This window comes from Diplodia seriata (genome assembly GCF_021436955.1).
Source record: "Diplodia seriata strain FDS-637 chromosome Unknown scaffold_1, whole genome shotgun sequence".
NCBI classification, from domain to species: domain Eukaryota; kingdom Fungi; phylum Ascomycota; class Dothideomycetes; order Botryosphaeriales; family Botryosphaeriaceae; genus Diplodia; species Diplodia seriata.
Genome location: NW_027117308.1, coordinates 2034633 through 2061308, shown reverse-complemented (window position 1 = coordinate 2061308; position 26676 = coordinate 2034633). Strand labels below are relative to the sequence as shown.

The 26676-nt window shown below is 55.8% G+C and overlaps 7 protein-coding genes and 1 non-coding gene across 8 annotated transcripts; 5 read left to right on the top strand and 3 right to left on the bottom strand.

Moving 5' to 3' along the window:
• Positions 1-2604: 2604 nt before the first annotated feature.
• SLS55_000611 (uncharacterized protein) lies at positions 2605-3789 on the bottom strand (the record flags this gene model as incomplete). Its single annotated transcript, XM_066772121.1, has 1 exon — positions 2605-3789. The coding sequence occupies one exon, from the start codon at positions 3787-3789 to the stop codon at positions 2605-2607; it is 1185 nt and encodes a 394-aa protein (XP_066637400.1).
• A 445-nt stretch (positions 3790-4234) lies between these two features.
• SLS55_000610 (uncharacterized protein) lies at positions 4235-4954 on the top strand (the record flags this gene model as incomplete). The annotated part of the gene is made up of 1 exon (XM_066772120.1): positions 4235-4954. One exon carries the CDS (start codon positions 4235-4237, stop codon positions 4952-4954), a length of 720 nt encoding a protein of 239 aa, XP_066637399.1.
• A 659-nt stretch (positions 4955-5613) lies between these two features.
• Positions 5614-5702, top strand: SLS55_000609. Its single transcript has one exon. It is a non-coding gene; the product is annotated as a tRNA-Lys (tRNA).
• A 1398-nt stretch (positions 5703-7100) lies between these two features.
• On the top strand, positions 7101-9173 carry SLS55_000608 (uncharacterized protein; the record flags this gene model as incomplete). The annotated part of the gene is made up of 1 exon (XM_066772119.1): positions 7101-9173. The coding sequence occupies one exon, from the start codon at positions 7101-7103 to the stop codon at positions 9171-9173; it is 2073 nt and encodes a 690-aa protein (XP_066637398.1).
• A 1023-nt stretch (positions 9174-10196) lies between these two features.
• On the bottom strand, positions 10197-11488 carry PDX1 (pyridoxine biosynthesis protein; the record flags this gene model as incomplete). The annotated part of the gene is made up of 3 exons (XM_066772118.1): positions 10197-11192; positions 11243-11343; positions 11428-11488. The coding sequence occupies 3 exons, from the start codon at positions 11486-11488 to the stop codon at positions 10197-10199; spliced, it is 1158 nt and encodes a 385-aa protein (XP_066637397.1).
• Positions 11489-11972: 484 nt separating this feature from the next.
• Positions 11973-12932, top strand: SLS55_000606 (uncharacterized protein; the record flags this gene model as incomplete). The annotated part of the gene is made up of 1 exon (XM_066772117.1): positions 11973-12932. One exon carries the CDS (start codon positions 11973-11975, stop codon positions 12930-12932), a length of 960 nt encoding a protein of 319 aa, XP_066637396.1.
• Positions 12933-14431: 1499 nt separating this feature from the next.
• Positions 14432-19609, top strand: YTA7 (TAT-binding protein-like protein 7, AAA ATPase; the record flags this gene model as incomplete). Its single annotated transcript, XM_066772116.1, has 2 exons — positions 14432-16148; positions 16212-19609. 2 exons carry the CDS (start codon positions 14432-14434, stop codon positions 19607-19609), a joined length of 5115 nt encoding a protein of 1704 aa, XP_066637395.1.
• A 1061-nt stretch (positions 19610-20670) lies between these two features.
• On the bottom strand, positions 20671-22227 carry EXG2_2 (glucan exo-1,3-beta-glucosidase; the record flags this gene model as incomplete). The annotated part of the gene is made up of 4 exons (XM_066772115.1): positions 20671-20982; positions 21150-21796; positions 21858-22126; positions 22178-22227. The coding sequence occupies 4 exons, from the start codon at positions 22225-22227 to the stop codon at positions 20671-20673; spliced, it is 1278 nt and encodes a 425-aa protein (XP_066637394.1).
• Between the last annotated feature and the right edge of the window lie 4449 nt (positions 22228-26676).

The following is a 26676-nucleotide window of genomic DNA, read 5'->3' as shown; positions in this document are numbered from 1 at the left end:
GGGCTCGCTGTCCGAAAACAAACAGGGTAATATGCGGGCTGATAGTATGGTTGCAAGCCTGGCTTGGGACGGAACGGGAAGGCTACGCGATTGCGGGAACGCTCGTTTGCACGATTGGGGGGGCCTACCAAGGAGACGCCTGAGGGCGGAGAATCCTTCCTAGCCAGATCTTGTATGCTATTCGCAAGAGATGCGGTCAATGGCGTCAACCGGGGCAGAGGCGGCGGCACTCGGGGCGGACAAGGTCATGCGGGCCGGGCGGGCAGTCCTGTTGGGCCTTGGGGGCTGAGGGTCGCCGTGTGTAATCGAGCTGCGCAGTGGTTGAAGAGGGTTAGAGCGGACGACGTGCTCTGGCGGCGGTCTTGTGTGACTTTTTGACCCTGGTCGATGCGCTACCCCATGCTCTGGCAAAGCCGGGGGGACGGAACTTAATATCGGGCCTAAAGCCGATTGTTCACGGCGTCGTCAGTCACGGCGTGGATCACCAGCGATCAGTGCATTCGCCGCGCAGCCACGTCATTGCCCTCTTGCGTGCTTGCGAGCTTGCGACAAGCGCTGCTGCCGTCTTGACCACGGCGCCACAGCCGGATGCCGACCGCGCGTTCTGCGGGCTCGCGCTCCATCGTCGAGTCTCTGTGCAGCGCCCGGCCCGTGTGCCACGGCCACGAGCATCCCGGGCCCATACGCGTGTGCTTGCTGTCTCCCGCGTGAACCTTAACGATTAGCCTCTAATGAAAACAATCCGGGCAGATGGTGACTCCAAACTGGCGTGCTGCCTGAAGCCTGCGCTCGCCGGCCGCCGCCACGGCAAGCTGGTCGATGCCTCGCAGCGCGCCCCCGCAGCGCTCGGCAATTCGATTCATCAGTGGGTCGAAGTGATTGCTAGTTCAGTTACGTGCAGGCTGTGAGTCTGTCCGACGTCGTGCCAGGCCAGGCAAGCGCGATGCAGCGCCTCAGCCATTCCCGGATATGGCGGCGGCCGGCTGCAGGCGTGCCGCCACAAGCAGCTGACAGTACTTGCCTCTGTATCCCTTCCCCGCACCTCGTCGTCCCATAATTAACGAGCCTTCCATCTTGACATGGCCGTGTAGCTCCACGCGAATCTAGGCGCCAAGCCCAAGATCAACCAGGAGAACCTTGGCAGGCCACGGCAGGCACCGCAGACCCGCGCAAAGACCAGTCCATCACCCACGCACCAACCATAGCACGCGCGTTTGCAGCGGCTTGCACCGGCGAGAGCATTGCGAAGTAGCGGTATCCATCTATTATCTGAGTCCACTGTAGGTCGGGATGCCTGGGGCGCCTGACTACGCCATCCGGTCGTTACCCCGCTTCGGGCCTGGATGCTGCAACTTGCTGTTTGTAGGCGCCGCTTGCTTACGCTGTACAGCTCGAGTATGCACTTTTGTCGACTTCGCCTTGCCCCTCCGCTCCTTTTCCACGCCACAATAGGGGCACGCGCACCTTCTTTCGAGGCATGTGATACATCTTACAGCTCCTTCGCGCAGCCGATGGCTAGCGTGGATCTGTTTTTTGCTCATGTCATGGGTAGTTGAAGCTATCGTCCGGACGTGTATATAGAATTTTAAATTCGACATTCTCGTCCGGACGATAGCTTTAACTACCTACGTATTGTTTTTTTTTCCCTCTAAGAACGAGCTAAGGCATAGTTACGCCATATTCTGCTATTCTTCGCGCTAGCCATCGGCTGCGAGAGGGGGCTGTAAGCCGAGAATGGGTTGCTGCACTCCTGCCAGCTGTGCTGCCTAGGATCCAAGCTTACCCTGCGAATTGTTGTGTCGAAGCTATCTTTAGAGTGCGCTTGGAGGAGCCTTGGAAGCTTTTCCACTGGCATAGAAGCCGCGGCAGATGACAAAGAAACCGACCCACCTGCATCTGCTCTACACAGATACTGCATCATCATATTCACATGGGTAGTTGAATACAAACCGGACGAAGATGTGACTTTCAAAAACGCACAAATGCGTCCAGATCTTGTATTTCAACTGCCCATGGGAATAATGTACTATTTGTGGGAGGTAGATGCGCGTGGCCAATTTCTCTTGTCACCGCTGTGAAGCTAAGGCTGAGACCCAGGTACCCTGGTGTTCCACCAAAGTTAGCCTCACGTTGTGCATATGGGCCTAATCAGGTACAGGTCAGCCTCAATGTTCTTTAGTGTCGCGTCTACAGCATTTGCGTGACGTGGGATCCCGTGTGGATCATGATCATCAACATGCAGGCGGAAGAGAAGGGTATGTAAGCACACACTTATACTCGAGGACGCTAAAAGACTTGTCCACAAGCAATGAGCGGAATAGTGCTGCGAGGCGCGCTGAGGCAGCCCCTTTGTTTTTGGGCTCGATTTGATACGGTTGCGACATGGAACACAAGACGCAGCGCCATCCCTGATCGCAGCCCGGAGTGTATTGTTCCAAACGAAAATACAGCAGTAAGAATGAAGTGCAGGTTTATGCAAAAGACAAAATAGTCTGACTTACTGTATGGAGGTCTTGTGTACCGTTTCGCTTTACCAGTGGTCCTTTAATTCGGACAGTGACTGAAACCCTCATCGACCCTAGATCGACATAGCAAAAATATGGTTCAATCCTTTTTGCCAGCCGCAGCCGCAGCCGCAGCTTCTCTCTTACGCTGGAGATATCTTTCCTTTGCACTGCTGATGTCGCCCGTGGTCTTTCTACTCTTAGCTGCGTGCTCCAACTTCGCTCTCTCCTCGGCCTCTTGGTCGGCTGCACGCTTCGCAGCCTGCTCAAGTTGAGCTTCAACCATCCGGGTCTGACGCTCTCTCATAGCTTGTTTGCCCGAGCCACGGCCTTGGTAAGCCTGCTGCTGTGATTGAGCAGGGCGAGAGGCAGAAGCAGGTGCCGCGACGGGCTGTTTGGGCTTCGGCGCAATGTTCAGACCGGCGGTGAGAAGCTGTCGCTTATCCGCAACTTCGCCTTCATCGTTGATGATGACATCGACACCGTGCTCCTGCATCTCTTTGGCGAGTTGGGCGTCGGTCTTCCGCTTCTCCTCATCCTCATCTTCGGTCGGGGTCTCCACTTGGCCAGATTGAGCCTTCTCGGTTGCTGCCATGGCTTCCTGGTGTCTTTTCTCCTCCTCGTTCATCATGCTGCGGTAAAAGCCGGACATACCAGGGCCACGCTTCTTGCGCTCTTCCTCCTCCTTCTTCTTCTCTTCTTCCTCCAAACGCAACATCTCCTCCTGTTGCTTCTTGTATGCATCCGTGACAAACTTTTCCTTGTCGTCGAAAGCATCGCCCTCGGCCTCGCGCTCGCGCTGCACCAGCTTCTCCTTGGCTCGAAGCTGGTCGCGCTTGCGAATTTCGGCAGAAGCGAGCAGGCCTTCCATGTACTTGGGCTTTCTCAGAGCGGCCTCTTCACGGTTCTTCTTTTTGCGCTCGGCATCCTTGGCGTGGAGCGCATCGAAGGCGGCATCGTAGTCGTATATGCTGGAGTCCAGGGTCTGCGCCTCCTCGGCCTTCTTTCGCGACTCTTTCAGCGCGGAGAGGTCGCCATAGGGCGTGATCTGAGGCTTCTTTGCGGGCTTCGAGGGACCGGCGTTCTTCTTAGATGGCTTGGGTGCACTGGAAGATGGGGCTGGGGCGTCGAGGTCAAATACGCCAATCTCCTCGACATTGTCAGTGGGCTTCGCGTCTTCGTTGTCGGATTCGTCATCGCCAAAGAGGGGCTTCTTTGGCTTCCCTCTCGCAGGAGCCTGCGCAGGCTTTTTGATGTTGAGGCCGTACTTAAGGCTCGCCATCATGTGGGCAGTCTGAGTGCGAGGAAAATCGACCAGGTTGTGGGTCGACGGGGTTGAAGGTGCTGGGGATTACGTAATTGCGGCTAAAGTACGGCAGGTGCACATGCCATCAGCTATGTCATTGCTAGCACCACAAACCCCCTCCGCCGCCGTCATCCACATCATGGCCTCGCCAGACGTCGCAGAGCCCGCCGACGACCCGAAAGGCGACGAATACCGCACTGCGCGACCCACCAAATTCAAATTCAAATCGAAACGCTCCCGAGACTGCGACAATCATGACTCCCACCACCGGCATAAGCGGAGAAAGGGTGAAGACGACGATTCACGGCACCGGCACCGTCACCGCCGCGACAGTCGGAGGCATAAGCGGTCGACAGCTACTGTAAATGACGACCCGAGCGCCTACGATGACACGTACACTGCTACTACCCGGTCGGATCAATACATGGATCCCGACGCCGCTTTCCGCGAGTCTCTCTTTGATGCTCTTGCCGACGATGAGGGTGCCGCATACTGGGAGGGAGTCTACGGCCAGCCCATACACACATACCCCATCGAACAACAAACGCCAACCGGAGAGCTGGAGCGCATGACCGATGAGGAGTACGCTGAGTATGTCCGGCGCAAGATGTGGGAGAAATCGCACCAGCACATCCTCGAAGAACGTGAGAGACAAGAGAAAGAAAGGCAGCGGAGGAAGGCGGAGGAAAAGGCACAACGCGAAAGTACCGGCCGCATGCATGAGGAACACGAGAGTTTCCAGAGGAAGGTGGAAGCAAGCCTGAAGCGAGGTGCAGAACGAAAATCGAAAAGGATGTGGAAGGAAGTCTGGGCGAACTACACCAAAGGATGGGAGAACATTGCAGCTGGTGCTGTGGACAAGGACCTCGGGGTAAAAGACCTGCTACCGTGGCCTGTCGAAACCGGCAAAGTCAAAAACGTCTCCAAAGAAGAGGTAGAGCACTTCTTCCGCAGCGTACCGCTTGAAGGGGATGAGATAGCCACACAACTCAAGACTGAGCGTGTGCGCTGGCATCCGGACAAGATTCAACACCGATTCGGAGAACGCGGCATCGATGAGGCTACGATGAAAGCCGTTACTGCCATTTTCCAGGTCATTGACAGGATGTGGAGTGAATTGCGCGAGAGGAAGGCGAAGGCATAATACAAACAGGCGTTTTCTTTTATGATACCCCCTTAGATGGAAGAGAGCAGGTCAGGACTCAACGAAGTATGGGTGATTCCACTTCATCGAATAGAAGGGTCCTGTGATCGAAGAACACACAGTATGTTGCTTGTAAACTTTTTACTGAGTACGTGGGCAGCTAAAGAACATACCCGGACGTAGATGCGAGTGTTAGACTGTACTTCCGGGCGCAAACATGCGCTCTGGATACATGCATTGGCGTCCGGATATTGTCTTCGCCTACCCATGTAGGAACAGTGCATCAACCTCCGCAAACTCAAATCTTCCGTCGCCTGCCGTGGAGTGGACCGACAACCCAGCAGCTTACCCGACCCCCATATTGAGTTCCGCGTACTCCCTATCATGTCGCTGTCGCTGATATCTCCCAGGTGCGGGAGCCGTCGCTGCAGAACCCTCTGTCCGTATGTTTCCGACCATATCCGAGCTATTCCCGATCCGGTAATCGATGAAAAAATTTCTCGACACCTCGTCACACCCACCCCAGCTCTCCTCGCACTATTGCAATGGTGTTTGTACGCAGGTCATGCTGCTCTCCGTTTTTCTCTATATAATCTGCGTCGGCGACCTCCCTTCCATCAACAACCGGTAGGAACTCATCCGAGTTCCTCACCACCGCCGCCCGGCTAGCTCAATCGGTAGAGCGTGAGACTCTTAGCCTCTCTAGAGTGCTATCTCAAGGCTGCGGGTTCGATCCCCGCGTTGGGCTCAATTCCCGACTCATCTTTTTGTCTTTTTGGGGGTTGGGTTTGGGTGGTGAGGGTTTTGTTGGACGGCGCCATCATACGGCCCAAACACCGGACGGAGCTGGAAACCGAGGTGCCGCCGGCCGCCTGAGCACTCTCTTTTGCCCAACGGACATGGACTGGTGCCTGGCGTTGCTGATCTGTGAAGGCGGAGCACCGGAGATGCTCAATGACCGTCGCGCCACAAAACTCTCAGATTGACTCTGCATTTTGAAAGCAAGCACAGGAGGGTGAGCATAAACGAGGCACGTACGTATATACAAGTAGCCCGTTGGTCAATCAAATGCTCTGTCTATCTCATAGACTGAGCCTTGATTTTTCTTTCTTTCTAGAACTTGATCAGGCGGGCGTTTCCCTTTCTGCACCCAGTCATATGCAAACTTTGCTCACCAACAGTTCCAATGAAATATCAGCTGGCTATCTATGACGCGCAAGTGTCTCCCTTGCGCACCCTACCTATAATGGGTAGTTGAATTGTACGCCCGGATGTATCTGTACAGAACTGTACCGACATGTACGTCTGATATCCGCTTCAACTGTAGACATCAATGACCAAGAATAACAGTGGTGAGCAGGCACATTTATTGACGTTCCACAGCGGGTGACAGGGATTAGCTGTCCCACATCTCCTTACAGCTCCTTCGCGCAGCCGATGGCTAGCGTGGATCTGTTTTTTGCTATGTCATGGGTAGTTGAAGCTATCGTCCGGACGAGAATGTCGAATTAAAAGTTCTATATATACGGACGATGGCTTCAACTACCTACGTGTTTTTTTTTTTTCTCTAAGAACGAGCTAAGGTATAGTTACGCCATGTTCTGCTATTCTTCGCGCTAGCCATCGGCTGCGAGAGGGGGCTGTAGTAGAGATGTTCCACTACTCTACAGTGCACTGAGTCTCCTCCCGCGAATGACCACGTGAAGTCCACGTGATGGACAAGTGTTCATCGGATGTTCTTCTCCAATGTTACGTAGTAGCTTCATATATCAAAGTCGATGGGATTCTGGGCGTCCAAGTATCAAATCGTGGAGTTGGCGCGCTTATCCGATAGATACGTTATCGATGGCATCCGTCTCCGCTCTTTATCGAGCCGTCGACCGTCATCATGCACCGCATCGGAACCGAGGTTGCACCCTCGATGCGACCAATGAAAGCAGAGACTCTGGATTCTGTATTTTTGCAAACGGGTAGGTACATGCGGGGCCAGCCTACTCCCTATCGTTGTCGACCCGGACGGAGTCATTCTTCGTTCCAGAGCGGAGTCACCCCCCACGTTCCACGCCCTTTGATATGACCCCCAGAAAACACCGCTCCATCGCACTCCACTGTCTTCAACGAGTCCATTTTCCCGCAGTCCGCCACCATGTCGTTGCAAGCACCCCCCTCTTCCTTTGACCGGCCCGCCCGCACGCAGCCTCTGGCGCATCCATTGGACCCAATCACTGCCCAGGAAATCCAGAAGGCGGCGCGACTGTTCAAGCATGCAAGTCCAGGAAAAGACCTCCATTTCAAGAGGATTGCGCTCATTGAGCCGCCCAAAGCCCAATTACGGCCATATCTCCAAGCCGAACTTCGGGGAGAGAAGCCTGCGCCTTTGCCGAGACGCGTAACTGTTTTGTACCTGTTTCGCGGCGAGCATGATGCTTTTGCTGCTGAAGCAAACCTTAGCGACGCGACCATCGAGAGCGCCAGAAAGCTGGATAGCCGGATACATGGCCAGGCTGATATTGATGAGGTTGTCGGCATGAGGGACCTGTGCATGGAGCACCCCGCCGTCAAAAAGGAACTTGACCGCCTCCGTCTGCCCCACACTGTGCGTGTGCAGTGCGATACCTGGCCTTACGGGCGTGATTCGGGCACCGAGAAGCGGAGGCTGATCCAGTGCTACATGTATGCCTGTAGCCTCGACAAGGAGCATTCTGGATCCAACGTCTATGATTTCCCTCTCGACTTCTCTCCGGTGTTTGACATGCACACCAAAGACTTGGTTACCATGTGCTACCTCCCTCTTGGGACTGAAATCGAACGGAGCACACCTCCACAGGAAGGCCACATTCCTCACAAGCCGCGCGAATTCCATCCCGACCTTCTGAATACACCCATCCGCACTGACCTGAAACCGCTACATGTAAGCCAGCCGCAAGGCGCATCTTTCACCGTCGCCGGTCATCTGGTCACTTGGCAGAAGTGGCGCTTTCGGCTAGGTTTCAACTGGAGGGAGGGTATGATCCTCCACAACGTAACCTACGATGGCCGTGAGCTATTCCATCGGCTTAGCCTCGCCGAGATGTTCGTCCCGTACGGCTCCCCCCAGTCTCCGTATCATCGCAAGTCGGTTTTTGACGTCGGCGACATTGGAGCAGGTCTATGCGCGAATGACCTCAGACTAGGTTGCGATTGCCTCGGCCTGATCAAGTACTTTTCATTCGTGATCAACAACTCTCAAGGCGATCCGGTGGAGAAGCCAAATGCAGTGTGCATGCATGAACAGGATAATGGCATCGGCTGGAAGCACACCAACTCGCGCACGGGGGAAGTGACCGTTACACGCTCCCGTATCCTTGTGCTGCAGACCATCATCACAGTGGGCAACTACGATTACATTTTCTCATTTCATCTCGACCAGGCCGCCGGACTTCACTACAACATCCAAGCCACTGGTATTTTGTCCACGGCACCAATTGAACATGGTGCTCAAGTCCCATGGGGTACCAACGTCAACGAAGGAGTGGTCGCCCACTTTCATCAGCACATCTTCTGCCTCCGCATCGACCCCTGTCTCGACGGCGACAACAACTCCTTCCTGGAAGAAGATTCCGTGCCCCTCCCCATGCACGCTTCCACCAACCCTTTCGGTGTCGGCTACATCACGACCAAGCGCACCCTCACGCACTCAGGAACCTCCTCCGCCGCGCCCAACCGCGTGCACAAGATCGTCAACCCCGCCGCCATCAACCGCACCTCGGGCCGGCCCGTCGCCTACGCCATCCACAGCCCGCCCAAGCAGATGCTGCTCGCGCACCCGGACTCCTTCCACGGCCGCCGCGCCAAGTACGCCCGCCATCCGTTCTGGGTCACGCGCCACCGCGACGGCGAGCTGCACCCGGCGGGCGATTACACGTACCAGTCGCTGCCGGCCGACGACGGGAGCTTGCCGGACAACGAGGATCTGGCGGCGTGGGCCGCCAGGAGCGATCCCGTCGACGGCGAGGATATTGTCGTGTGGCACTCCATCAGCTTGACGCATAATCCTCGCACCGAGGACTACCCCGTCATGCCGTGCGACACCATGACGGTCAGTTTGAAGCCGAGCGGTTTCTTCGACACCAATCCGGCGCTGGACGTGCCGCAGAGCACTCAGGAGAGGAACAAGAGCGTGCAGGTGGTTGATGGCGGCGGTGCTTGCTGCGCTGCGGTAGAGAAGCCGAAGCTTTAGGGTAATGGCAGGCTTGAACTATCGTTCTGTGGTACTGCAGGACTTCTGATGTGGGTAGCGTGCAAGGAAGCGTCTGTGCTGGTGCATATTTTGCAAGTGTTCGATTGGATCCTTTCCACAACGTGCGACCGAAGAACTGAGCCAATCTGCATATAGCTTACAGAGATAACGCACCATACTTCCGTAGCCAGTTGAATCTAAGATCCGGACGCGATTCTCTGCATTCAACATTCACATCTGTGTCCGGACATTGGATTCAACTACTCACGTAAGCTGTTTGATAGCTGCAAGTTAGACGGGGTGGGCTCAAATTCTTTGTCGCCTGCAGTGCTTACCGTTGTGTGCGATGTTTTTGAAATCGGTGCAGCACGGTGGGTGACAAAATAAATTGCCTACTTAAGGGAATACCACGTACTTCTTATGTACGAAGTTAAGTGTGTATCTAGATATAATTATATAGTTTTCGATCTCGCATCTACGTCTGAATACCTACTTTACATACCCGTAGCAAGTAGGCAGCCCTTCGCGGGCACCCAGAAAAATAACAATCAGAATTTTGCAGCCTGGTGTAATACTTCTTGGCATTACAGTAAACGTGTTGTCTTATTGTACTGCTTTCAGTTTAACCATGTCAGCCCTTTCATCATTGTCTAATACAGAAGTAGATGTACATACAACGAAACTTAAATCAAGCGAGGGAGCTTCTAGCTGGGCCATGAATTTCCTCTTATATTATCTTCTTGCCAAATTTGTCTACTCGAACTTATGACGAGCCGGCGCTATTGCTCAGTCATGATTTTCCCCAGGGTTTGATTGAAGGGTTAGGCAGACTAGTGTAGTTGAGAATCGATTGCCATCAAGAAATGATTTAGAAGCCACCGGGCCTGAAGACGCAAAATAGTCTCTCGGGGAAGATCCCCACGCGATTGGCATTCAGAGGGTATTCAATATGCCTTCAAACGCGCCGCTAAACTACAGCAACCGTTCAGTCTATAAGAAAGCAAATTTTTTAAAAAAGAACATTTACAGAACCAGCTCGCCGGGCTGCGTCTCCAAGACAACCTTCACCCTCTCCAAGAAGACTGTTGCCCTCTTCTCCTCCCCCTTGGGCACGCTCACGCTGAACACGTTGATGGGGCTGGCGACGGCGGCGGCAGAGGGCACAGCGGCCCTCGTGCTTCTGGTCGTGGCTGGCTTACCGGCCAAAATGTCAAAGATGTCCAGTGGCTTGGTAGCCTTGGCGGACTTCGGGGCCACAGTAGGCAGCGCGGAGACCTCAGGGATAAAGTGTCCCCTGGAAGTTGTAGGGATCTTGTCCGTGCCGACAATAGCGTTAAAAAGCTCGTCGGCAGAAGGCTGAGCGTTCTTAGAGCGGGGAAGCTCCTCGTTGGCGAGCACAGTAGCACGGGCAACAAAGTCTAACAGAGGGAGGTAGACACCCAGGGTATCTTGAAGGCGTTTCTGGCACTCAAGAACCGCCTTGAAGTTGATGGGCAGGGTGACCTGAGTGAGAGGTTCAGGGACCGACTCTTTGGCAGCAGCGGGAGTAGCAGGCGCCGCAGCAGAAGACTTCGGTTGTACAGCCTTAATGTTGCTAAGGTCTAGATGGGCCTTCTCGGCAAGGATCTTAGAAAGAGTGGAGGCATAAGCGCTCTCAGACAGCTTGCCAGCATAAGCAAGAACGTCACCCTTGAGCAGGCGGCCGTTCGGGCCAGTCGCGGGGATCTTGTCCGCGTCATCCTTGGACAGACCGTTGGCACGAAGAGCGAAGAGGACCGATGGATAGAGAGGGTGAGTCTGCTTGACGGCCTTTCCAGGGGGAGCAGCAGCCGACTTGCCACCCTCAGGGGCTGGAGTGCTAGTCTGCCTGGAGTCTGTTGGCTTGGGTTCCTTTGGCGCCGAGGGCTTCTGCTCGGCGTTGTCCTCTGCGGGAATCTCCAAGCTGCTGAGGTCATCACCAGGGTCCGCGAGGACGCCAATGCGCTGGCCAACCTTCACGGCCTTGCTGCCATCGCCCAACTATGCCATTGTCAGCCAAGTCCAGCTGTGACATGGTAAGACTGCCTTACCGTGATCTTGGCCAAGATGCCGTCGTCCTGTGCCTCAACGTCCATCTGCGCCTTATCCGTCTCGATCTCGAGAAGGACGTCGCCAGCGGAAAACGACTCCCCTAATTCACGTCAGACATGTTCCGCGTTGAATATGCCTACGGCCGAGCCATTGTCCGACGCGCGCCAGGTTATCCGGCTCGTACCTTCTTTGATCTTCCAGCTCGCGATGTTGCCTTCGGTCATGGTAGGGGAGAGGGCGGGCATCTGGAAGTTCTGGGCGGCAGCGCTCGCGGGCGAGGGGCGGAAGCCTGGCAAAGCGGAATCAGCGGCCGTCAGCAACAGTGGGATGGCGGAAACCGACCTCTGCGGGCGACATTCTGGGGCAGCTGGCGGGCGGCGACACGGGCAGACAGCCTGCAGGCAGCGCTCAGCGAGGCCATGGTGACCTTGGAGGCAACAATGCCTCACAGGAACTGGGCGGAGGGGCGTGGGTGCGGAGGGCGGAGCTGGCGAGGAGCGCGAGAGAGCGGTGCTGAGCCGTCGGAGTGTTGGGACGGGCGGTGCTTGGGAAAATCCCGGCGGCGCACGACGACCACCGTTCCGCGTCGGAGCGCGGCGGGGAGCTGATCTCGGTTGAGCTGCACATTTGTCCGCCGACGCGCCTCTGCCACCTGAGCCTCGTTCGCGCCCGGTATGGTTTCCGTTTTCGCCTGAGAAACGTCGCATTGACTGTTCCCGCGCAGCCGCCATGGCCACCTGCTTCAGAGGGGCTGTCCCCTTCGCCAGGCCCGCCTTCTTTCAGCTCCCGCGCTCTGCCGCCTTCCAGTGTCGTGCCACCCAGCCCTGCCTGTTCGCGACCCTCCGCTTCTTCACGGCAAGCACGCTTCGCACTGCTGCTACGAAGACGAATTCCGGCTCCGCAGCCCCCGCGCTGAAGAAAGTTCGAGCACCTGCCGCCAGACTAGCATATCAGCCCAAGGTCAGGACGCCTTGGAAAGGATCGCAACAGGATCAACTGCCGAAGCTGGCGGCAAAGACGACCGAGACCTTGCTTTACTCGGCGCCAAAACAGAGTGGATTTCGAATCGTGTGCTATGCTGCCGCATTCGCCTGCTTTGGTGCTGCTGCTTCGTCGTACCATTTCTTCTACAACTATTTGAAGGACAAGAAGGACAGGAATGGACTTGCTGGCTGGGTCCCGCTGGCTTTCGGTTTCATTGCCGTTTTCTGGGCATGTATAGGTACTTGGCTGGTCGCAGCGCCTATGGGAATAGTGAAGTCGATCTCTGCTGTACCTAACATGGGTGCTCAGAAGAGTCTGGCCCTGCGCATCGAGATAATGCGTCTGCCCGGTATGAAGAGTAAGGTCTTGTATGCCATGCCAACCAAGGTTACGGCCGACAATAGCATCGCTGCCACTGCTGTAGAGTACGCTGTGGCAAGGCAGGCTGTCACGGACGCAAGAAAGCCACGATCGGATGATCCGAAGGTCCTGAGGCCGTTCCTCGCCCTGGGCAGATGGGTCAGCCGAGCGCTCTATAACCTCATGATCTACACCAAGATGTCAGTCATGAGAGAAGGCATGGTGAAGATTAGAATCGCCAATGAGGCCGTCGCCAAGATCGATTGCGCAGGCAAACTGCCCGAGGGTGGACATAGTAAGTCACATGGCTCCTCGCACCCCAGCTCCCTGACTGATAACTCCTAGTACTTGAGCAATTGATCAAAGTTGCCTAACTTAGTCATTACTACTTGTCTACTACTGTAAGATAGATGGACCCAAGGGCTATTGCCAGCACGTTGCGTATGAGGGACTGGTAAATTCAGCCAATAGCGGACGCCTGCTCTGCTCCCGCCCGTGCTGTTTGTCGGCCCAAGTAGCTCTGCAATTCAACGCAGCAAGCAGTCTATATAGCTTGAGATATTCTTCAAGTGCATAGGATCTCTAGCATGGTCAAGAGCGAGTTCATGGTCAAGAACGCTTGTGCGGGAAAATCTCGGCGAAATGGCCAAATTTGGAGCCCCGTACGAGGAGGAAAAGAGCCACCGCGCTCAGGTCTCCGCCGCACCAAACAACCGACACAGAGCCTCTCCATCACCACACCATCAAACAGGTCATGTCAACACACACTGTGAGTGCTGCTGCAAATACACATCATCGGTCATGGGCGTGCGTTACGAGTGATGTATGGTGTCGCAACATGTAGCCAATAGTGTGGAGCCTTGCGTGCTGTGATCATGCCGACTATGTACAGAGTCATGAGAGCGCTTTGTTCTGGCGGCAACAAGGCGCTGTGCGCGTGTGTGGACGAAGATGTCTTCTCGCTTTTGGAACGGAGCGCAGGGACACGCGAGAGCGATGCGGCGGGTCGGCCACGGCAGGTGCACGTGCTTCCCCACAAAGAAGGACGCACCAACTGGCAGGAGCTTAACGGCGTTAAGGTTTTGAGCCTCAACGGTTCCTGCAGCCGATCGACGGCAGCTAGGGTGCCTGAGAAAGACGGGGAGGAGGTTTAGGAAGGCCGGAGCGCGGGCTTTGGGGGGCGCCTGCGGACATTGAAAAAAACCCGGGATCGAGTCGCGGAGGTGCGGAAACCCCATTGAACGCATTTCCCACGCGTTTCCAGCACTTTTGCAGCGGCCGCAGAGGGGTGCGTCGTGATGGCATAAGGGCGCTCGTTCGCGCACGAGAGAGGTGGTTGATGTTTTGGCGGCGCTGATTGGCCCGCGCGCGTCGGCGTAAGCGGGTCTTGGCACCGCCGTGCACCGCGACGGGCGCCTTGAACACGAACCCAAAACACCGCAGCTCTCCTCTCCCACCCTGTCACTTTCGCCTGGCGCTGCACTGCATCGCCTCCAACAACACCCGCATCCCCGTCGCTGCGTCACTGCGCGCGCCCGTTCTCCACCGCCCCCGTTTGCTTGTCGCATCGTCGCATCCTGTCCCCGTGCAGCATCCGCCGACGCTTCAGCTGCACACCCGTCGGTCGCAATCGCCTTCGCCCCCAGCAGCAACGTGCCGCTACCTTACCAAGCCACGACCAGACTACGCTCAGCACAGTGCTTGCTTGTAAGCTTGCTGTCGCCCGTTTTTAATCCTGCACGCAATCCCGCCCCGACAACCAAGCTGATGTTCACCTCTTGACAGACGCCTTTCGTCCCACGCAGCCCTAATCTTGTAGCGTATGCTACCACCCTGTCTTCATCATGAAGGGAGGACCAAGGTCGAAGTTGGAGAACTTCGACCCCAACGCGTCGGACCCCAACGACTCTGACTTTGAGGAGAAGCCATCCTCCCCACCTGCGCGTCGCTCGTCGAAGAAGAAGAAGTCTGCGCCCGCCCGTAGGAAGACCCAGAAGCGTACACGACGCGGTTATGGCAGCTCGGACGATGACATTGTTGATGATGAGGATGAAGTTAGTGAGGAATCGTACAACTCAGCTGGTGCCATTGAGTCGGAGGAAGAGCCCGAGGTCAATGCCAGCGGCCGTCCTGCCCGCCACGCCGCGAAGAAGAAGATCAAGTATGAGGAAAGTGCCGACGACGATATCGAAGATGACGAGCTCATCGTGCAGTCCACTGAGAAGAATTCCGGCGATAAGCGCAAGCAAAGGAGCTCGCTTCTGGTTAAGCTTCCAGTGAATCTGCCGCCGCAAAACACGCGCAGCACACGTGCGAGGTCCACTCGTGCAGCAAGTAAATCGGTGCAGCCAGAATCGCACATGAGGACCCGGAGAAGCGCGCGTCTATCCGAAGACCGGGAGGATCCACTGCAGGAGCTGGGATTTGCAAGCAGAGCTAAGTCTGTCGGTTCTGCGGGAGGCAGCCACTCACCTCAGCGACGGATCGGCGCAAGGCCTGCTCAAGGCCGCAAGGCTCCGATGAAGCGACCCAGTACCATTATGGAGGCTTCGCAAGAAGCATCCGGACATTCTGCCCAAAGCCCCGATCCGCTGCAGCCCAAGGAAGAAGGTCGAGACGAGGTGCAAGTCAGCCAAGCTGCGTCCGTTACGTCAGAGATTCGCTACGAGGGCCAGGACATCGAAGACGCCCAGTCAGGTGAGGCCGTGATTCAAGAGTCGGAACACGAGCCACAGAGCGAAGACGACGATGAAGACGAAGGTCCCGTGACGAGGACTCGCAACAGAGTTCAGCAAGTAGGTATTCCCTCTCAATCACCACAAACTCCAACGCCTGTAGGGAGGCAAGCCGCCAAAGCGGCGGCCTCAGCACCCCAAAATCCTAGAAAGCGCAAAGCTCCTACAGCAACAAAAACAACAAAAACAACAACCAAGAAGGCAAAGAATGCTGTGTCTAAGCGCCGCATCATTCATAGTCCCAAAGTCCCAAGAATATCTAGGCGAGAACTCAACAGTTTGGGGTTAACGTATCAGCCACAGACAAATGCCCCGCGCGCATCTCAAAAGCGGAATACGGACGATAGCAGCGATTTCGACCCTGGCGACGCGAGACACGACGAATCCGAAGATGATGATGCAGACTTCGAACGACCCTCCAAGCGCCAGAAGAGCTCTGGAGATGAGAGCACGGGCCGCAGGAAGTCTCAGAGAATAAAGTCTAGGAACAACTCTGGATCCGAGGAAGAATTGGATGAGGACGAGATTGCAGATGAGGTCGCCGAACTGCATGCTGACGAGAGGCGTAACCGCCCTAGACGTGTAACTCGTGTTGATGAGGAGGCCGAAACTCAAACGCAGCGCGAACTCCGTCGCAAGAACCCTAACATGAACTACACGATGATGTCATTACCAGAGGTCTACAGGATGGACGAAGAAGTTGAAGAGGGCGGTGGTGCACCAACTCCATCGCAGGGTAAGAAGAAGGTAACAATGGCAGGATGGCGCCCACTCATGTCTACTGCTGGGCCATTCGGTGGACTCGGAGGGTTAAAGCCTCTTATAGGTATGTATTGCATGCAGCATTACAGTCCACCTCTTCCAATGGATCCAACTGACAGTCTAATAGGCCCACCCAGGTACCGGGATTACCTTGGCCAGTATGAAGATATGGACTCGGATAGCAGCGATGACGACGACGTGAACCAGAGCGGTCAACGTGGGCCCCACAACGAAAAAAACGCACCCAAATCGGCCGCCGGCGGGATCTTGTCACAGCTGGGCCAGACGCCTGACAAAGGCTCCCGCGGCGGGCCCGCCAATCTTGGAAAAATCGGAGGCACAAGCAATGCGGATGTCAGCCCCATCAGCGTTGACGGAGATGTCAACTTCGAGAGCGTTGGAGGTCTAGACGACCACATCAACCAGCTCAAGGAGATGGTCACGCTGCCCCTTCTGTACCCCGAGATCTTCCAAAAATTCAAGATCACTCCGCCGCGCGGTGTTCTGTTCCACGGACCTCCTGGTACCGGAAAGACTCTCCTCGCGCGCGCCTTGTCCAATGCCCTCAGCGCAAACGGCAAGAAGGTCACATTCTACATGCGCAAAGGCGCCGACGCACTCAGCAAATGGGTTGGAGAAGCCGAGCGCCAGTTACGCATGCTGTTCGAAGACGCTCGCAAGAATCAGCCCAGCATCATCTTCTTCGATGAGATCGACGGTCTTGCACCCGTGCGGTCCAGCAAGTCTGAGCAATCGCTCGCTTCCATTGTAGCAACCCTCCTAGCCCTGATGGATGGCATGGACGATCGTGGACAGGTGGTCATCATCGGTGCTACCAACCGTCCTGATAATGTTGATCCTGCTCTGCGTCGACCGGGTAGATTTGACCGCGAATTCTACTTCCCGCTCCCCAATTTTGAAGCCCGTCGCTCCATCATCGGCATCCACACTAAGAACTGGAACCCGCCTCTCGCAGCCGACTTCAAGAACCAGTTGGCTGAGATGACCAAGGGTTACGGTGGTGCTGATCTTCGCGCACTTTGCACCGAAGCTGCAGTCAATGCCATCCAGGGCACATTCCCCCAGGTCTACAAGTCCAACAAGAAGCTAGAGATCAATGTCGACAATATCAAGATTTCGGCTAAAGATTTCATGATATCCGTCAACAAAATCGTGCCTTCGTCACAGCGTTCGACTTCGTTCGGCGCAGCACCTCTGAAGAAGGGGACTGCACCGCTTCTGAAACCCTCGCTCGACGAAATTGCTCAGATCATTGACGAGATCATTCCGCCTAAGAAAAAGCTGACAGCCCTTGAAGAGGCACAGTACGACGACCGCGATGACTTCGGTTTTGAGCGCGAGAACATCAAACGCGACTTCGAACAGGTCAGAGTCTTCCGGCCGAGGCTCCTGATCCGCGGCTTTGAAGGAATGGGCCAGCAGGAAATCGGATCAGCGTTGCTGCACAGGTTCGAAAACATGCATGTCCAGTCATTTGATCTTCCAAATCTGCTCGGAGACCGGGACAAGTCGGCAGAGGCAACCTTGGTGCAACTTTTCAAGGAAGTGCGCACTCACAAACCTTCGGTCATCTATATCCCTCAGGTTGATGTGTGGTACGAGACGGTCGGCGAAAACGTCGTCAGCATCTTCACAAGCCTTCTTCGCAGTATGCCAGCCAACGAGCCGGTGCTTGTTCTGGGGACATTGGAACAGCGTGACGAGGAGAGCCAGCCCAACTCGGAGATGCTCAGAACGATATTTGGTTACTCATTGAAGAACCAGTACGAGCTGAAGCGCCCCAGTGGGGAGGCTCGCAAGGAGTACTTCCAGAACATGGTCGATTACATCCGGCTGCCGCCAAAGGAATTCCCAGCCGTCAACCGCAAGAAGCGCAAGTTTGAGGAGCTCAAGGAGGTTCCCGAGAACAACAACTCACCCAAGACGCCCGACAAGGCCGATCTCAAAGCTATCAAGAAGCGAGATCGCTACACCGTACAACTTCTGAAGATGAGGATCTTGCCGATCCTTGAGCAACTGAAGTCTAAATACAGGCGCTTCAAGGATGGGCTCATTCCTGATAAGGATTACGAGTACCTTTGGAAGGAGCAAGATCCCCGGATCCTGACTAGCGACGTCCCCCTAGACCAGCGCCCGGATGAATACAGGCCGTATGAGATTGGCTACGATTCCAAGGGTGTCAGAGGCCTTGTAGAGACAGCGACGGGAAAATTCTACTACAACTTGGGCTTCGACACAATCGAGAGACGCATGGCCCACGGCTACTACAAAAGACCTATTGATTTCCTGGATGATGTCAAGCAGGTCGCGAAGGACATGAGGACGTTGGGAAAGCTGGATAGCTTCGTCAAAGCTGATGAAATATTGACCAACGTCGAGGTCGATGTCATCGCAATGGAGGACGCCAACCCAGACCTCGTCCGTGCATGCGAGGAAGTGTACAAGCGGGAACAGGAGCGTTTCAGTGCTTTGGAGGAGGAAGAGCGGAAGAAAGCAGCAGAGGAGGGTCGCCCGGTCCAACGAATCTGCGCCAATGTTCCTCCAGCCCAGAACGAGTCTCACGAGCCTGCATTGGACCGCACAGGCCCCATCATTCTCGGGGAGCCTGAACCTACCACAAACCAAGTGCCTCCTATTGCGGCTTCCTATCCCTTTGGGCCTAGCCCGCTTTCAAACGGACACTCAGCGTCAGATTTGGCGGACAGCAACCAACACCAAAGCAACGGCTCAGGTGGTCACGGCGAAGATGGCTCTCATCTGGAAGAGAGCCAAGAGCAGGATTCGCAGCATCGGGACAAGCGGCCAAAAATTGGTGACGATGCTCAACAGAGCGCGCCCAACACGCAGACGGCCAATCGGTCGCAGCGAGCAGGTCACACGCAGATGGCCCCTAACACACAACTCGCCGACTACCATAACAGTGCGTCTACCACAACCTCAGGCCAGAAGACTTCGGATCGATCTTCAGCGCATTTCACAAACACCCAAAGCACCGTCAACGGCGTCGCTCCCGGCCAGCACCCAGACTTTGCGTCGGGTCCCGCGCAGTCTGGCGGCTCTCAAATTCCCGACACGCAGGAGCCATTCGCGAGCAGTCAGCCCTCGAACTCACAGCAGTCGCAGTCATCGCAATCGCACTTACAAGGCAGCGCTCTCATGCCGCCTGCGCGTCAAGAGGCCAAGATCGGCTCTCTTCTCAACTCGTCGTCGTCGCACGAGCATCATGAGCATGAGCAACAACAGCCCGAGCCTCGACTCATCCTTGACGAAGTACACCTTGACCGGTTCCATGCCGAGCTCGTGCGCCGCAGCTCTGGTTTGAGCGTTGAGCAACTCGAGCAGGTCAACGCGGCCATGATGGCAGCCGTATGGAAGGAGCGCGGCGAGTGGAACCGTGTTCGCGTCATCAACAGCGTGTCGGAGGTCTTCAACGAGACTATTCGCGACATTGAGGAGATCCAGAAAGTGTGGCCGCCGAGCCAGGAGAAGCAGGACAAGGCGTAGGAATGTCCTGCTCCCTCCATCCAGCGGTTTATCATCTTGTTGTCGATACCTCTTCCTCCTTTTGCTGCCCTTTCTGTACCCATTTCCTCTTCTTTCCTCTTCCTCCAAGGGAAGCGATTTTGATCACACCAGCGGCTCTTTTGATTCTTGTTGCTTGATGGATTTGTTTTCTTTCTTTCTCACTAATTTGCTACTTGGGCGGCTTTTTGGTGACGGGCCCTTTCACTTTACTCTCCCAGCGCCTAATCTTGACGGCAGGCACGAATCGTTGGTCGGGTGGGAAACAAGTGCTTTTCATACTCTTTACTAAGAAGAGTAGCGGGATCGATTTGCGATCCGTGGGTCATTACTCTTCAGTCGAAGAAGAGAAAGATGGCGCCCTTTGAGATGACGACAGATTCTTGAGTCAGCGGATGATTGTTCTTCATCAACTTCTTGCTTTTTGATCTTCTTGGCAAGCGACATGGCATGGGATGGGATTGATGGGAAAAGATTTGAAGGTCTCCTTTTCCCCTTTCTTTTCTTCTTCTTCTTCTTTGGCCTTTTGCCGATTGAATGACCAGGTGGGGCAGATGGACGGTCGGTTCGATCAGACAGTGGGCGGAAACCTTTCCATTCTTCTTCGATAACTTCCCCCCGGGCAGGGCGGCACCATACAAAAACGGCTTTTGTGTACAGTAGTAGGATATGCTGCGAGAAAAGAATAAGAAGAAGAGCGATAAAATGGGAAATATAGTACCATGATGCAAAGCCCTGGGTGATTGGTGTGGTATAGTGCGAACTTCGACGAAGCAGTTTGATTATGTCAATTCAACGCATGGCAAGAACGCGGAGGATGGACACATGTTTCTGGATGTCAAATCATGCAATTGCTATGCGCTTCTCCTCGAACTCATGATAGTGCTGGCGATGATTCTGGTAAGATGTCAAGTTTTCCACCGACCTCCATACTCCAAAGTGCAATCCTCCTTCCAAGCAACGTGTTAAGCCGTGCTTCCCCATTCCTCAATACTCAAGCACTCCTTCCCTTGCAAGAAAACGTCGGTCTTCTCTTCTCTGTTTCACGTACACGTCACTGTGCTTGTCCTCCCCTCGAGCTTTGGAAAGACACCAGCGTCGATGAGCCTGAAGAGATCCCACTCGGCGGCGGCCTCGGTCTTGAAGTTCCACCAGAACCAGCCTTGGGCCTTCTGTTCGAAGACGTCGAGCTGGGCGTTGATGTAGTTCCGGGTGTCGGTCTTGTTCTGCTCCGACCATTGGTCGATCCAATTGATCGTGGCGCATGTGCCGTGCGGGGTGGAGCTCGTGAAGCTTCCGTCGGCGTTTTTCTTGCTGTAAGTTCCGTCATAGCGGGCGCCGATGCCGTAGCCATTCTTTTATGGGGTGGTTGTATTAGTATACGTGTCTTAAGGTTGGGGTGGGAGGGTGGCTGCAGTGTGCTATGTCCGAGTGATGCAAGGGGCATGGTTGTTTGCCTGCTTGAGCGATGCCGAGAATAGAACGAGGGAGGCTGGGACCGGAGAAGGATCAAGAGACTTACAAGAGCAGGCGCGCAGTCTGTCATCGCACCGGTAAACTCGCCCACGACGACCCACTTGTCCTGCCCCGTTCCCCAGGCCTGGGCGCTGCCGCACACGGCGTCAACGTGCTGCTGCGGGCTCATGGCCACCAGATCATTTGTGAAGACCTGGTACTCGTGATGGTCGACGACAGCTCCTGTTACACCGCTCCCCGCCAAAAAGCCGTTCCACGCCGGAGGGTTGGCGAAACCGTCCTGGATGACGACCATGGCGCCGCCGTCATTGCCGGCCACGCTGCGCACCGCGTCGAAGCCCGTCTGATAGTAAGATTGCGTCGCTCCGCGGCCGCCGGGCAGATTCGCCATGAGCGGCTCATTGAGCAGCTCGATGCCGACGACGACGTCGGCGTAGGATGGAGCCGCGTATTTATCTGCGATCATACGGATCACTTCCGCCGTCGCCGCGACTGAGTCGGCACTCGTCCAGGCCGGTGTATCGGTGCGCTGGCCTGAGTTGTCGAAGCCATTCTGCGAGAGCGGAGCGCCGTGCAGGTCGATCCAAACTTTGAGGCCAGTCTGGCGCGCCCAGTCGAGGGCTTGGTCGAGGTGGTCCTGTTGGGCGTCGAGTACGTAGGAGTCTTGCTGGTACTTTTTGAACGCCCAGTAACCTATTGTGTGTGAGCATTCAGGTTAGCCATTGAAGCTGAGGAGCTGGAGGAGTGGGCTGACCAATGGGAACTCTGATTGCATTGAAGCCATTGTCGGCAATCTTCTGGAAGTCGGCGAGGGTGACCCAATTGTCCCAATGGGACCTTAAGATATCCTTTGCATTGGGGATATTCGCGCCGAGCGTGTACTCGTCCACGACGCCAGCATCCTGGGGGAACTGCTGGAAGATTGAAGGAGTGATCCAGGGCTCCAGAACGAGCCAACCCCCGATATTGACGCCCCGGACGGGAGCTGTGCCGATCGCGTAGTTACGTTTCAGAAGAGGAATGCTATGAAACCAATGAGCACGCTAAAACAATGACGAGGAAGGGGGAACCCACGCTGTCACCGAGGCGAGGAAGCCGAAGGCTAGAGCTTGGCCTAACTTCATGTTGGTGGCTGGAGCTTAAGGAGTTCAAGCCGATGGGAAGAGCACGAGTCAATGGGTGAAGAAACTGGCAAGCAAAGTGATTTGAAAGCGACGGGGATCAGGTCGAGAAGTAAGGAGAAGAAGGATGTTCTGCAAGGTCGAGCGATGGCGGGGGCTGGTAAATATGGGGATTGGAGAGAGACAGGTGTAATGACATCAGGCTGGTGGAGTCTGAACCGTGTCCAGCCGTGCCTCCCACAAAGGAGCGTGTGCCTGCAATGTGTGACCTCCTAGCAGGCGGCAGGGGCGCGGGTGTATTGAGCCATGGCTCTCGCTGCGTTGGGTGGGGACAGAAACAAACGAGCAGCTGCAGACGCATCCCAGCTTATTTCCTGATGCGGCAGGATGTGTGGCCGGGATGTGCTTCTAGCAACGGGAGAAGCAGTGGATCGTCGTTCAAAGGGGGGGTGTGTGTGGTTTGCGCCTTGGTGCTCCCGGGCAGCTGGGCTTTTCCTGGGCGCGGAATGACGGCGAGGCGTTGAAGGGTTGCACGGCTGGCGCGATCTCGCCGGCCGGGAGCTGCGCGTGGCGGCTCCTGCACATCGCCGTCACTGGGCCATGACGAAGAATGCGGGGTACCACCTGCGAAGGAGCAAACCGGGATTAGACAAATAATTACAGACGCCCAAGTACGCCAACTAGCCCGACAATGCCGCCCGCCAGACTCAATCCCGACCTGACCATGTTCATCCACCTCCATGTCTTGAGCTTCTCGACGACCGCGCCCGCCTCCATCTTCTCCCTGACTCGCTCATCGTTTGCTGCGGCGAGCAAGGCTTCAATTGTCCCCATCATCGCAAGCCTCGTCCACGCCAGTGTTGCAATAGTCAATGCGCCTGCAGCCGCAAAAGTGGCACGGTCATCAGGCTGCAGGTACGCCGTCAGTCCCAAGCACAGCGTTGACCCCAGCGCCAATGGGACCACAGTGCCGGCGCCTCGGTAGTAGAACTCCTCGAAGATTGAAGTACTTGTCGCACTGGGGAGACGGTACAAGATCGGTAGCGTGAGCTGGGACGACGAGAAATAGATGCCGGAGAGGTAGATTGAGGACGAGAATCCCAGAATAGAAGCTGTGCGCACGAGGCTAGATGGTTCCATGTCGGGCTGTGTTCTTGAGGTAGCCTTGTAGAATCGTGTGGAACTCCTGTGAGATGATGAGTTGCTGTCGAGTGGATTCCAGCTGTTAGATATGTTTGGCCCCGCATTACGCACCACCTGTCTTTTAGTGCTTACTTCGTACAGGACCGAGCAACTGAAAAAGCTTCCCGGCCCTAACATGCACTAGCTACCATAATTCCGACTACCTCTAGTGCCTTAATTGTTGGGAATGGGTTTCTTTCCCAGCCACCCTTCAGCCAGCCCCCCAATGATCTTGATCCTCAAAATTGTAGCGTCTTGGATTCCAAGGTTAGGGAGCCATTCCTGAATTTCGAGGACACCCCCAGCTTGTGGTCAAGGAAAGTTCAATTGGCGTTGAGATAAATGGCTGTCCAGGAAAAGGCTCGTGCTAGCACTTTGCTGCCGTGATACTGGACCTGTTTGCTCGCCGTTGCGACATGATACGAGAGGCTTCAAATCTTCAAATCCCTTCCTCGAGGTTTTTGAGAACCAGCATCCAGCGTCCACGTCATTGTTTCAATTCAAATAGCTGAAATGTCGTCCGTAAGGTCCTACGAATGATATTGTGAGCAGTTGACGCAAATATGCGACAATGTGAGCTTCAGACTGTACAAATATCAAGACAGACTCCTGTAGGCAAGATGCAATATACCTGGTGGGACGGTGCGCAATGAAGGGTGTTGAACGACCGGCCACGTGCCCAGCATTGTTGAGTACACTCTTCGTGTCCTTCCGGGCCAGAACGCACCCAAGATACCCGACATGCGTGTGGAATGAAGATACATGCGCTGCGAAACATGACTCGGCAGATGGATGCCGCGCGCTCTGGTGTCGTGTGACGTCAGTCTCTAGCGTATCAAGGTACTGCGGCTTTTACGTATTGTCTGTTCAACGACCCTTGCGTCAGAGAGTATGAGGCTGTGATCAGAAGAAACTGTAGCCCGATTTCGGTCAACGGCTTCGCTCTGTTTTCCCACATCGGACGATATATCGACCGTAGCGCCTGAGAGAACGGGCCATCGTAGCCAAAGCGCACATGGGCAGGGGATGAAGGCGCTTATAAGTGACCATGGCGCCTCGAGGTGCTACGGCAAAATGGTGGATAGCGTCGGTCCGGAGTTATCGAGCGGTCGCAATTGTCCGTCCGTGTGAAGAACCAGCGTGTTGGATCGGGCTGTCCAATGACAAAGTTGGCGGAGGCGAGGCGAAATTTCTCCATTGAGGCGCTTGCACGGCAGTTGTGATTCTAGCCTTCAGAAATAGCATTTCTTTTTGGGAGCGGGTCCGGTGATAGTCGCTGTCAGGCTCGATGTGGAATCAGGCAGACCGGTTCGAGGTGGAGCTGGAGAGAATCGATCGATGATGGCCTATGGAGAACAGGAAGCGTGAATCTTTCTGGTGCGGAGCGACGGCAAGTGGCGATGCCACGGACTCTCAGGCCATCAGTTCGCGGGTCGGCCCACGGACGGAGCGGCTCGAGGACAGGCGGACTCGCAACTGATCCGAGCGCTTAGATGTGATCAGGAATCTTCAGAGGATCAAGCGCGCGATTGACTCTACAGCTGCTTCGCGCAGCCGATGGCTAGCGTGGATCTGTTTTTTTCTCATGTCATGGGTAGTTGAAGCTATCGTCCGGACGAGAATGTCGAATTAAAAATCCTACATACGCGTCCGGACGATGGCTTCAACTACCTACGTATTGTTTTTTTTTTCCCCTCTGAGAACGAGCTAAGGCATAGTTATGCCATGTTCTGCTATTCTTCGCGCTATCAATCGGCTGCGAGAGGGGGCTGTATTTCCTGCGTGCTCGAGCGAGGCGTCGAGGGCAGCCCCACTGGCGTCCGGCCCGACAAGAGGCAGTCGAGGTCGCGGCGGCACGATGCCATCATCTCGCGTGGAAGTGGCAGCAGCGCGCCGCGAGCCAGGTGACAGCTGCCCAGATTATTTTCGGAGCCGCCTGCTGAAGAAGGCTGCGAGGCCGGCGGGCGGTGGGTGCGTTGCGGCAATGAGCGGGAGCGGGCGGGAGGCGTGGGGCGGTTGGAAGGCGCGGAGACGGCTGCCGCTCGCTTGCACTTCCGCTTCTGGCTTTGGACTGTGTACGCGCGCCGCCTGAATCATCTTTCTTTCCTCTTGCAACTGGCGCAAAAGCACACCCGTCTCCAGCCGCCGCCCAGCGCCAAATTTGCGTTTCAGGAGCTGCAGAAATGCTTCCAAGCTAGCCCGTCGCGCTTCTACGGCGCTCGCGACTGGCCCCGGGCTGCGGCGCGGACAACCACCACCGCCGCCGCGCGCCCGAAACCACACCCGCGTCCGCCGCTCTGCCCGCAAGTCTCAGCCCTATCCAGCAAGCAATGGCCATCGAGGATCTGGTCCCTTGCAGAATGGCGGGAAACAATGGGCCGCCGCCCGCAAGGCCACTCACAAGCCAGCGTCCAGCCTTAGCCGCCCACCCAAGATAGCCGCCGAACCGCAATCCCGCTTCGGCTGCCAACCCCCATACGCGCGCTCTCTAAAAACAGCAATCGTCCTGTCCGCCCCGGGCCCCTGCCCAACAGGCCCCGCCGCCCTGACTTGGGCCGTTCTAGCGACCTCCTCGACGGCCGCACCACGCGGCCGGCCACTCACAGGGCCGCATCCAAGAGGCATCCCGCTTTTTCGACGGAGCGCCTATGTACGCCGCAGCTGGCGACGGGTTTCAGACGCTCAAATGGCGATTAAATTCCCAATCGGGGTCTTTCTGAGCCGCATTGGCGACTAAACGACCCAGAAAGCGTTTCACGCGCCCCGACCACGCTAGGCCATTGGAATGCTGCGCAGCCACCGGCTGGCCGAGCTGTCATTGCGGCCGTTGATGCCTCCAGCTGTGCCGCAGATGCTGCTATATGAATGGCGGGGCGCGAGCTCTGCGCCAACTCTGTTTTGCTTGTTCATCAGATGCTTCTTCACCACAGCTCGGCTTCCCATTTCTTTTCCTTGGTCCCTTTGCGATTTCCCTTATTGTGCCGACCTTAGCTTGGTCCCATACGCCTCGTCCTCGAAAGCCCTCATAATCATAATCCTCGCTGCCTCCTGTCGCCTTATCACACCTTGGACACCGGCCCCGTTCTCAACCCTCGAGGACCTACATCACACAACCGAAAACACCCTCTTGGCCTTCCAATGCCGAAAGAAGTCAGAGCCCCGTCTCATCCTCACCGGGTCCAGCCAATTACCCTCCCAACACAAACATCGGCCTCCAGCAAAGAAGCACGGGGAGCGGCGCAATGGCCGCCTGAGGACGATGAGCGCCTC